The sequence below is a fragment of the Oxyura jamaicensis genome, chromosome 2 (genome assembly GCF_011077185.1).
Source record: "Oxyura jamaicensis isolate SHBP4307 breed ruddy duck chromosome 2, BPBGC_Ojam_1.0, whole genome shotgun sequence".
Lineage (NCBI taxonomy): Eukaryota > Metazoa > Chordata > Aves > Anseriformes > Anatidae > Oxyura > Oxyura jamaicensis.
In genome coordinates this window covers 110168040-110180208 of record NC_048894.1, presented here as the reverse complement: position 1 = coordinate 110180208, position 12169 = coordinate 110168040, and the positions used below count along the sequence as shown (strand labels likewise).

At 45.8% G+C, this 12169-nt stretch overlaps 1 protein-coding gene across 1 annotated transcript; it reads right to left on the bottom strand.

Annotated features, from left to right (window-relative positions):
- Nucleotides 1-3792: 3792 nt before the first annotated feature.
- Nucleotides 3793-11779, bottom strand: TUBB6 (tubulin beta 6 class V). The gene is made up of 4 exons (XM_035318366.1): nucleotides 11622-11779; nucleotides 11189-11297; nucleotides 10006-10116; nucleotides 3793-5439 (listed from the first exon to the last, which is right to left on the bottom strand). The coding sequence occupies exons 1-4, from the start codon at nucleotides 11676-11678 to the stop codon at nucleotides 4376-4378; spliced, it is 1341 nt and encodes a 446-aa protein (XP_035174257.1). The 5' UTR covers nucleotides 11679-11779; the 3' UTR covers nucleotides 3793-4375.
- Nucleotides 11780-12169: the final 390 nt, after the last annotated feature.

Here is a 12169-nt window from a genome sequence, read left to right as displayed (position 1 = left end):
TAGTTGTTAAACAATGTTTAACAACTACTACTGGCTACTTCTGATTTTCTTGTTGCAGAATGCACAATAAACAAGTAAGCATCCTAAATAAAACTAAAAAACTAAACTTCTTTTCTTACAGGAAACACAGTTTAGAGTGACTGATTTACTGCTATAATAAACTATTTTATGTCATGAAAGTGACTCAGGATGTCTGTGACTGAGGAAACGAGACCCAGGGGTAGATTTACAAAGCTTTTACTAAAATTGAGTCAGGAGACCCCTAGTCCTTTAGGGAAAGGAGAGGGAGAGACACCCCCACAAACATTTGCAATAGCTTATACCCCACTTGCAGCAGAACACGGGGCAAACACATCCCGCCAGGTTACTACACTGCTCGTGGTGCTGCAGATCCCTGCCCTTTCCCTGCCAAGCAGAGCTCCCGGCAGCACAGGGCAGGTGCCCAGACTTGGGCTGGCTCCAGCCCTCTGTTTATGCCTCCCCGAGGCCTTGCTCTTCTCCAAAGCTGGTTATCTCAGAACAGGGTGTGGGGTGTTTTTGTCACAGAATCTGTTTGTTGCTCCTAGTACAGCCTGTGTTTACAGTGCTCTGATGAGGAAAGCAGTGGGTACCCAGCTGCTGGGCAGAACGGTTAACCCTTTCCTCACATCTACAAACTTTAATCAGGCACGCGTGGCATAGTGACTGACTTCTTTACACAGGGTCCAGTGCTGTACTTTAAATATACTCATATTTATTTCCGTGTTTTTTCATCTTATTTCCCGTTTAGTGGAACTTTTTTTTTCTTGTTTGGCATAGGCGATGTGCAGGCAGTGCTGAGGACTAAACGTGGCTATGTCTTAGACATCCCCATCCTGCATTTCCTTGTTTCTTTTTTAGCCCCAAAACACCCTTAAAAAACAAACACAAGCCATACCCAGCCACTCCAAAAGTGCCCTAGCTGAACTCTTTGCAGTCTTCACCTAACTGTAAAAGAATCACCTCCTCTCTGGGAAGTGTTATCCTACACCGTGTTTGTGCTGTCTGTCTGTCTGTATAGAGCTTAAACTTCACTCTGGTTTACTTGCAGCCTGCCATTGGTACGTCTCTGATACTGTTCAGGAGATGCAAGTTCTGAGAGCAAGTTAAGGAGATGTTTTGAGAGCATCAGCTTACTTCGTGTAGCCTCACCTCAGTCAGTTTTCGTATTTTGTGCCAAAATTGGCAGAAACTGACTGTGCTGGGATCTTGGAATCCAACCAAAGATATTAAAACTAATTAAACTCTACCCAACCTCCTCCTTTAAAGAGGACTGTTAGCCTACAACTGCAAGGCTTCAAGTGGTTTAGCTTCAGTCAAGAAAATCAAGTTCAGGCCGTGCTGTGGCTGCCAATAAAGCCAGATGCTGTCTGTTTGTAAACGCAGAGCAGTGCTGCTTCAACTAGCAGGGCCTTGTGCAGCACGCGGGGAGCTGCTGCCTTCCCTGTTCCTCCTGCTGCTGGGAGAGGGCGCAGGTCTAGACCCTCTTTTCCAGCCTTGCCCCTTTTCCCAAGGGTTCACCACGCTTTCCTTAGAGATTTCTATCCTTAGAGATAAAATGTGAGAGAGGAAAGGGAGAAAAGTGAGCTCAGGAGGGGAAAGATCAAGAGCCTAAGGGGAGCTTGGCCCAGGCAGCACGTGCAGGGGCAGCGTGTCCGAAAACAGGCTCTGCCCGAGCCCTTGCTGGCTGTGACCAGGGCAGCTTTGAAAAAAAACGTGTCCCCCACCCAGCTAGGGTCCTGCTTCTGGCCTGATAGCACACCTTCACCCACAGCACACCTCGCCCACTCTGTTTTAAAGTGTGGTCACTGGACTAGGAGCTCATTTTCTGTAAAGCTGTTCCCCCCCCCCCCCCCATCTCACGCTTGGTTGGCAGAGGTGTTTGTGTCTGGGTGGCACCGGGAGCTGCACTCAGGTCTGGCTTGACCTGGCACCACACATCTGTGATGTTTCGTGCCACCAGGTGCAAAGCAGTAAAAAGGAGAGCCGATGACAGTGGGCTACTCACAGAAAGGAAGGGTGCTGGGGACTAGGTCAGAAAAAAAAGCAGGGAAATGAAAAACAAAAGGGAGGAATGTGAAAAAGACAAAGCCAGGTGTGACTCAGCAGGTCCACTTCCAAATAAAAGGTTCCTAAGAGCAGAAACTTACTTGAAAGGAAATGCAACTGAAGGAAATGTCCAGCAAACCTATTAATAAAAGAGACTTCTGGTTTGTGTCAAAAAAAAGGAAGATGATTAGAAAGTTGCTTGAATGTAAAGGAAGAGGAAGCCTTCCAGCTTCCCAGGGCTCTTACTGCTTTCATGCAAGCTGGTCTTCTACTGATGTTCCTGCTACAGGACCCTGGGTCATATGGGTGCTTTTGGTTGTTTTTTTCTTTTCTAAAATCACATGCGAGAGCTGTCTCCTTTTTTTTTTTTTTCCCCTCTAAAGGTGGCATTAAGTTGCCTCCCCCACTCAATACCTTCTAGAAAGCCTCATCCAACAGTTGCCAGCAAATGCACATAAAAGAGTGACTGAGTCAAACCAGGATCAGGGACATTGCAAACTTGGATTTCCCAGGTTCCAGGTGGAATTCTGGCTTGAGTCAGTGTAGGAAAAACAAAGCAGAGGCTGGCTCACTAAATGAACCCTCAGCTATTCAGGATCTCCAACATCCCTGGCATTTTTTAAAGTATTAACTTTTAAAAAATTAATTTTATTAATACTACCAGAAGTTATGGCTGGGACCCAGTAATGAATTCTGTGTTACAATGAAACAAAGTTCCAGCAGGTAAGAAGAGATGGCTGGTCCTACTTCACCCAAAGACGCTAGGCTAGTGCTTGTACTTGTCCTTGACTAAAATTCGGTTCGTTCCAGCTGTGTGTGGAACAAAATTGAGCCGACAGCTTCAGCTTACACGATGAACAGTTACATGGCTCAGACACTTTATAATTATCAGGTCTTATTCCCTGATTCCAAGATTAACCAAAGATCATCTTTTTAGGATCTTTGGAAATTATGCTTGTGAAGTGCCCTTTTAAGTATTGAGCAACACCATTGCTTAGAAAGTGCTTCAGAAGGCGAGAAGAAAAAGAGCAAAGAGTTCCTGAAACACATGAAGTTTGGATTTCCACAGGGTTTTTCCTTTGTTTGCTTGTTTTGTTGCCTAGAAACTGACCTAAATAAGACTCTCCGTGTAGACAGAGTGTTCTGGTGGAGGCTCTCTAATGGAGAAGGGCTGTTTAATTGATACGACCAGAAGCACAAAGCGCGCATGAACAGTGGATACCCAGCAGGCCTTCTGTCAAGCCAGCAAATCAGCTGGGCAAGACAGAGACCTTTTGGGTTGTGTAAGCAGATTAGCTGTTGTTCATCCTTCATTTTGCCAGCTGTTTTGAATATCGTGGATAAACACTTTTATCTGTACTTTAACCTCAGCCCACCCAGTGATGTGAAAAAGTGTTGGTTACAAGATGTCCACGGCACCCCGAGGGGCAGTGAAGTAAACCCGGGTAGGGCGATGGAGCAACACACAGCCAGTGCCTCCTCTCCCACCACCTTCCCTGGAGTATCTGACTTTCATCTATGGGCAAGGTGGACTGGAGACAGATGCCAGGAACACCACCAACTGCTGCCAGTTTACACCCCGTTGGTCCTTAAAGCACGTACCACAAATGGACGGATTTCATATAGGTCACCCATGCTGACCCAGCAACAAGCGATGAAGCCACACGGCTTAGCTCCAGCCTGCAGCTCACTCAGTATTTACGCAGCACTGACCGCCCAGAACACTTTTGCTTGAGGATACTAATCATTTTTATTCCGCTTTTAGAGAATTGGAGTCAAATGTCATCAATAATACCTACTGTACAGAAACATTAAAAGCTTTTTCTTCTTTTTATTATCAGTAAATTTTTGTTCCTGGCAGTTCAGTATTGTACATTCAGTACAGAATGAATACTTCAAACCCACAAGATTTTCTTACTCAAAATTGGATGAAAATAGTGCAGCTCCATTTGTAGATATTCATGCGTATTTTACTTCTTGTACAACTTTATGGAAGACAAATTTGTTTGGGTTAAAAAAAAAAAGATCCCAAACTAGCAACCTCTGTGCTCAGACTCCTAGGCCAAAGTCTTAACCGAATGCCTTACATTTGTCTCATGAACAGAAATAGCCTGATTTTCAGAAACACTGAATGTCCTCAGTCCCCAGTGACCTCAGTATACTCTGAAGAGCACCACTAGCATCTGAGACTCGTGTTCCTTTTTGGTTTTCTTTTTTTTTTTTGGAAGCCTAGATACAGATTTGTAAGCCTAATTATTGCAAGTCCAGATGTGAGAGCTTGGCCTGGAAAATAGCATACCTAATTTCTTTATTCATTGATTTCTTCTTCCTCATCTTCAAACGCTTCTTCTCCATCATTTGCTGTAGCTTCTTGGTACTGCTGATACTCTGACACCAGATCATTCATGTTGCTTTCTGCTTCTGTGAATTCCATTTCATCCATTCCTTCTCCCGTGAACCAGTGAAGGAAGGCCTTTCTTCTGAACATGGCTGAAAACTGCTCTGAGATCCTTTTGAAGAGTTCTTGAATAGCAGTACTGTTGCCGATGAACGTGGAAGCCATCTTGAGGCCACGAGGCGGGATGTCACACACTGCCACCTTGACGTTGTTTGGGATCCACTCCACGAAGTAGCTGCTGTTCTTGTTCTGGATGGCCAACATCTGCTCGTCAACCTCCTTCATCGACATGGGACCCCGGAAGACGGTAGCCACCGTCAAGTATCTCCCATGCCTTGGGTCACAGGCTGCCATCATATTTTTGGCATCAAACATCTGCTGGGTGAGCTCTGGAACGGTGAGTGCTCGGTATTGCTGGCTGCCTCGGGCTGTCAACGGAGCAAAGCCTGGCATGAAAAAGTGAAGGCGGGGGAACGGGACCATATTTACTGCCAGCTTCCGGAGGTCAGCGTTGAGTTGGCCAGGGAAACGCAGGGATGTGGTTACCCCGCTCATGGTAGCGGAAACCAAGTGGTTTAAGTCGCCATACGTTGGAGTGGTGAGCTTCAGCGTGCGGAAGCAAATGTCATACAGAGCTTCATTGTCAATGCAGTAGGTTTCATCTGTATTTTCAACCAGCTGGTGGACCGAGAGCGTAGCATTATAAGGCTCCACCACGGTATCAGAAACCTTTGGGGAGGGCATGACGCTGAAGGTATTCATTATCCTGTCAGGATATTCCTCTCGTATCTTACTGATGAGCAGGGTTCCCATGCCAGACCCTGTCCCTCCTCCCAGGGAATGAGTGAGCTGAAATCCTTGCAAGCAATCGCAGTGTTCACACTCTTTTCTTACTACATCAAGTACGGAATCAACCAGCTCTGCCCCTTCTGTATAGTGTCCTTTGGCCCAGTTGTTTCCTGCACCAGTTTGTCCTAAAACAACATACAATAGGGGAAAAAAATATATACAAAGTTATTGGTAGGGTTTGGCATTTGGACACCAAATTGATACACATCACATCTGCTAAAGGAAAAAAAAAAAAAAGAAAAGCTGCTATAAATCTGTCAGGTAGGTAACTGAGCTCTTCAGTTTTGCCTACAAATGTTTTCAGCAGTATCTACAAGCTTTTTAATATGGTCTCCTTTTGTCTCAAATCCCCCTTTGTTTTCATTTATGCCTCTGGGTGGCTTTCTGTTTTTTGGTATTTAACTTTCCGTAAATGCAGAGATGGCATTGACTCCACGCTTTGAAAGCTCTCACACTCCCAATCCTGCTTATTCCATAAACACAAGGAGACTGTTTATATTTAAATGCTCTCAGTTTATAAGGACCATGATGTATACAAAGCTAAATCACAGATACCCATTTCTAAATGAAAGGTTCTTGGACTGTTCCCATGAGTTGCTACTGCCAGACAGGAGGCATTGTTGTCATTCAAGGGTAAGGTTGGGCTTCTGAAGTTCTTTTTAACTTGCTATATCAAGAACTGTAGTTTTTCAAATTCACGGTTACCTAGCCTGAATCAAAATAGTGATGAACAGAAACTTCACAAATGTTATTTCAAAAACTTGGGAGTTACTAAGTGCCTTTTAACTTCTACTCATTTCCCTAGAAACTCACTGTTCTTCAGGATCTGCAAAGCAACTTGTACAATTGGATTATTTGCATTTCACAAGCCCTTAATTTTCTCCCCTTGGCTTCCATTTTCCTTTAATACTCGCATTCCTCACAGTGACTGCTACATACACACATTGTGCCACCAAACTCAGCCAGCAGTACTGTTGTGAGAGGTCATCAGAAGGAGCAATATTTTCAGAAGCAGGTACAGGGCTGTCAACCCCTACATTGTTCTCTACGTCCTCCCTTCCTTCCTAATACCATGTCTCAATTTCCAGTGTGTGTGTGTGTTGGTGCCCAACATACGAACTTGGGAAACTGCCTGCTGGGGCATTGTTCAGATATGATACACTTGATTTTCACTGCAAAAACACTTGGTTTACTCATGATGTATTCAGTTAGTTGATGCATTGTTCTACGCACTGCTGTATTTTTCTCACTTTGACTTTAGGAAGCTCAGCACTTCCTGTCCAGCTGGGCAAAACACAAAGTAATATCCTTTCATGATTAAATATGCTTGCAACAACCCGCGGTGTGCTTGAGCAGCTCTCCTACTACAGACAGGGATCCATATAACACAGCAGGCTGCCCATTAACAAAACATTGCTCTAAGATGCAGAAGGATTTTAACAAGGCCAAATTCTGAGTTTAGGACTATATTTTGCAGGTTGTCCCTTGTGCAAACACTGTATCGCCCTTCTCCAGTAGGCAGTAAGATAAGGAGAGAATAGGAACAAAGAATGGAGAAAGAAGAGAATGGTGATTACTCTTGAAAATGTGGAAAATACATATTCATGGAAAAAAAATAATCAGAGACTGATTTTACTTGCTTTTTCTTAGCTTGCAAAGTAAGTTAGGAGGTAAAATGGCTAATCCAGAGGTGGACCTGTTCTCCTTCAGGCTATCCACTGCATCAGACTCTGTCAGAATCTGAGTAGCACAAACTCCTAGAAGCCCACAGGATCACTGCCACCTCCCTCTGTTGCACTAACAGCACCTTTGTATTTAAATCACAGTTTAACTGTAGCAGTGACTGCCTTCACCAATCCTAATTGTTTCCCTCCACCCTGTAACTATCAGCTGCTTCTGTGATAACATCCCACTCCACCTACTTCTCAGCCACCTGCCTAGGTTCTCTTGTTTCCCTTGGAGATTTCCTTCTGGGCACATGCACATGTCCAGTAAGCTGGGCAGAATCCCTGGCTCTACAGCACCATAAGACCACCACCAGAAGCGTACAATAATCCCTGGAAGCTCCAGACTTCTTATCTGTTACAATACCATACAGGGTGGAGGTGCCAGGGGTATGACAATGCTGCCATACACCTGGAAGTCTTGACCATGACTGTGAAACCCCACCGGATGCTCCCCACTTATCAGGTAACCCACCAAACCTCTGAAAATCTTAGGCAAACACACAGAATTGTCAGACTCCACCTAGACTAAATCTAAGCATGGAAAATGAGCATGTATCCACAAAAATCAGGACTTGGCAGATCTTTCACCAGTCCCATAAGCTCTGTATTGTATGTAGCCAGTCTCTAGCATCCTGCCTCTGCCTCTTCTCACTGTGCATTTTCTGAGATCTAAAGGAAGTCTACAAGTAATCCCACAACTGATCTGTGCTGTTGGTACCTCCAAATCTTCCCACCACTATTTCTTTCCTCCAATGAATTGTGGAACTATTACATATGCTCAGGCTGAGCTGCACATGCACGGAAGCCATTTGTTTAAGAGACTGTTTATTTTTTAATCTCCAAAATAGCAACCATATCCTGCAGTCTTCTTTCTCTCTTTTCCTCTTTCCACTGCTTGAAATAAACGACAAATCTGGGAAGAAAGACTGGTAGCTTGTATACTACTGCTTAAAAGCTCATTAAAAAAAAGAGCTACATCAGACTGCTCACAGTGGTTCCTGGTGGGCAACCCCCATGCCATTAGGAGGCCAGGAGACCTGCTGCTCTCCTGCAGCTAGCTCATTTCACCTGTGTGTCTTCACCTTTTTGATCAGTACCCTGTCAACACAAACATTAAAGCACAAGGATTATGTCTGCATCTGTCTCAATCTCCTGCTGGTCTGGGCTAAAATTCTTGTATCTGGAGCGTGTGACTAGGTACCCTGTATACCTCAATGAAGTTCTGATTGATGGCCCACAGCTACTCGCTATAGAGATGTGCACACAGATGCGTTTATACAAGCAGAGACTGCAAACATCTCCATCAGAATGAGCCCTAATGGCCTGTGACACAGCAATATGGAACAGCCAGCGTCTGTCACAAAATCCTCTGTTGGCCAGGCTGGATTTAAAAAGAGAAAACAAAATGCTTTGTTGGCTTTTGACACAGAAGATCATTACTTCAGCACTCAGGCAGCCATTCTGCATTATTCAGCAGGTTGGGAGGACCGTGCCTGATGCTGGCAGGGGCCTCCATCAGATCCGAATCCATCACATGCTGTTGGTTCATTGTTAGCTTGGCAGGAAGGGAGCACAGTGAACTAACTGCTGTATTGTACTGAAGACACTGAATTGATTTTGCTCTGGTATTACTGGTGACACGCCAAATGGTGAAGTTCCAGTTCAGGTATTTCCAAAGGACAAGTGAATTCACTTTCAAGTGGCTGATGTCATCCATGCAAGAGAAAGGGAGTAAAAGCAGAAACCTGAATATAAAAATGTTTTGTAAAGCTGCCTACGGCTTTTTATCCCAAGCTTACTTATTGTAACTTAAAATTCCTTTGTAAGATGCCTTTAAAAACACTGCATGAAGTATATGGGAGAAGAAGGGGGACAGCATTAAAAGTTTGAAGTCAGTTAAAGACTTAAAGTGACTCGCTATGGCTTCTTATTCCCTACCTCAACAGCAACAGTCTGGTCTGCAGTTTGTTTCACACCACCCAAATAATGTTTATCTTTTCTCTGTCTGTCCCTGGCATTGTTCCTTCTTCATGTTAACACAATATACCAAACTAACTTGCAACCTAAGCTTGCCTTGGCAGGAGGAAATGTGTTTTGTGGCTAGTACAGACTTGGAAACCAGAAGGACATGTGAGTTCTCATGGTGGCTTTCATTCAGACTTCCTGTTTGAGCAAGTGGATCACTTGACTTTCACACGCTGTTTCTTCTTCAGTGCAAAGGAATTGATAATGCTTCTGTACTTCATAAGGATGCTATGAAATTGACTCATGGTAATGTGCACTTTTAAGCTTCAGTGGAAAGTACTACAGAAGTGTAACGTAGAACAATCAAGGCCAGAACCATCCTGCCCAAGAACACTGCAAAACGTGAAGTTCCTCACATGCTCTCAGACTGTTCCTCATTATGTTGGAAAATAACCTAATAACCAGCTATATATGAGTGTTTTTCATATTAAAGTCGGTTGTCTTCTACTGTTTACTATACCATACTGTAAGGCTCTGCTGAAGAAGCTAAACTACACAGCCTTTAAACAACTTCATATCAAGCAATTAACATCAATTCAAGTCAAGAACAGCCTGGTTGGTTTGTGGTTGAGGGTTTTTCTTTCCTCCTTTACATTTCCTGCGGAATTTCCATGCACTTTGTTGTAAATAAGTACTCTCAGGATTTCTGTAGAGTTCATCGGTATTGAAAGCAAGTGTACACTATCTGAGTATCATAGGAAACTTTCAGTAGTTTCCTAATTGAAGGAACAATTAACAGAAGAATGACTCTTTCAGTTAATGGAATCTTTTGGCTGACTTAGATAATTGGAACTGCTTTGTTAAGCTATTAAGGCTTCAGAGTACTAATGATCCCTTGGGAATAGGGAGGAGGCAACATAGCTTAAATGCTTTTTGACCATTCGCTTGGTAATTGAACACCTGTTGGATTTTTTTTTTTTTTAAGTGACATCTACATACCAAAGATGAAGTTATCAGGCCGAAAGAGCTGACCAAAAGGACCAGATCTCACACTATCCATGGTTCCCGGCTCCAAGTCCACTAAGACCGCTCTTGGTACAAATTTCTGGGCTGCAATCAAAAAAACACACACCCTTAAAGTTCTGAAAAAAACTAAAACACTTATAGCTCTTTACATGCAATTATATTATATATTATTAGTCTAATATAAATTGCACATATGTATTTCCTAAACAGGAAGTCATGGTAGCAAAAAAAAAATCTCAGCATCATAGGAAGAAATCAATTCCACTTCAACAGACTTGACATCAGATGTCAACGGTACATGACATTTTGTAAGCTCTTTTTTCTGTGTATCATGGGGTGAGTGAAGAGTTTGTCTAAACATTCCTGAAACACTTCACAAGCTTGATGCTTGAAGGAATCACCTCCAATGAAAGCGCTACATGGTGTAGCAGATTAGCATCTCTACCACAAAGCACAAAAAGGAATCCTAGAACAGCTTCGGTTAAAAGGGACCTTAAAGATCATCCAATTCCAGCCCCACTGCCATGGGCATCTAGTGGGATACTACCCACTAGATCAGGTTGCCCAGGGCCCCATCCAACCTGGCCTTGAACATATCCAGGTATGGGGCATCCACAACTTCTCTGAGCAACCAATATAGTTGGAATTGTTCAAGGAAACTAAGGTAAATAATATTAACCTAAGCTGAAATGCTTGCACTCTTGGGTTCTTCTCAAGAGCTGAAAGGACTCCTTGTCCCCACTTTACCCCCAACACCAGACTGGCTCACAGATCACAGACAGGGCACTTTTAGCAACTTATTAATGAATTGCCATTAGCCCAACCCTCTCCATCCTGAAATCTGTGTACTGCAGACATAGGCTCACATAACCAACAGTTTAATTTGGGACAACCAATATGACACATCTGATGAACTAATCATACATTAAAAGAACAAACACCCAGCACAAACAAACTCCCACCTCCAGACCCTGTGGCCGTGCCCATACTGGGACATTCCCTCGTGCTACCTCTCCCCACCTGCGGTACACTAGCAGGTGCCAAGGGGCTGACAGCAAGCAAGGAGGGCAGCCAGATGCGTGGTGCAGTTTCACAAAGACCCATTCTCCCCCAAATTTCTGCGTCCCTCCCCACAGGCTCCCCGCCCCACACTTACAGGATGATTCATTATAGTAGACGTTGATCCGTTCCAGCTGCAGCGCTGAGTCACCGACGTAGCCTCCGGCTGGGTCAATGCCATGCTCATCGCTGATCACTTCCCAAAACTAGGGGAGGAGAAGGAGCAGGAGAGGAGGGTCAGCGAGTGCCCCGCCGAGCTGGGGGCGGCGGCCGGGCAGCTGCCGGATTCCTGGCGTGCCCCACGGACCCGGCCCTCCCCGCCATTTCGCACCGACGGCTCTTCCCCGGCGCCGGGAGGGGGCTGCTCGGCCTCCCGCCCTCGCTGAACGCAAATAATTTAAATAAAAATGTAAAAACTTGGCTTTCGGCGCTTCCCAAAGCCTTTTATGGCCATCAGGGTTCCACCCGGGCGCGGCTCCCTCAGCAGAGGCGGCACGGCGGCGGCAGCCCCGTCTCGCCCCCCGGCTCACCTTGGTCCCGATCTGGTTGCCGCACTGGCCCGCCTGGATGTGCACGATCTCCCTCATGGCGACCCCAGCCCCGGCACGATCGCCTCAGCCTCGCCCTGCCGTGCCGGCCCGTCCCGGCTCTGCCCCCCGCAGGCGGCGCTTTATGGGCTCCGAGGCGGCGCGGACCCCCCCGCCCCCCTCCGCCCGCCCAACGGCCGCCCAACGGCCGCCCCCATGCCGGCCACGGCTCGGCCCCCGCGGAGGGGGGGGCTCGGCCCCCGGTGTGGCCGCGGGCCGGAGGGCTGTGGCAGGGTGCCCCGTGTCACAGCCGCAGTGGGAACCATAAAATCGTGCCTCCTCCTCGCTGTCCTGTCAGCGGCTAACTTCTCATCCCGGCTTTCTGGGGTGGTTTTGCTGGCAGGTCCCACAGAGCCGCCGCCTGGCGCTTGTCACAGGGACGATGAGGAGATTTTGTGGAGCAGCCTCCCAGAAAGCTCGTGTGGCCACAAGAGCATGCCCTGGAGGATGCATGGCTTGCGTAGCTTGATTTTTAATGAAAAGGGAGACTT

Coding starts and splice junctions, on each gene's coding strand:
- TUBB6 (XM_035318366.1), bottom strand. CDS start 11,678: ATGAGGGAGATCGTGCACATCCAGGCGGGCCAGTGCGGCAACCAGATC. Junction 10,117..11,188: donor CTACTATAATGAATCATCCT/GTAAGTGTGGGG, acceptor TTTTGATTGCAG/CCCAGAAATTTGTACCAAGA. Junction 5,440..10,005: donor GCCTGATAACTTCATCTTTG/GTATGTAGATGT, acceptor ATGTTGTTTTAG/GACAAACTGGTGCAGGAAAC.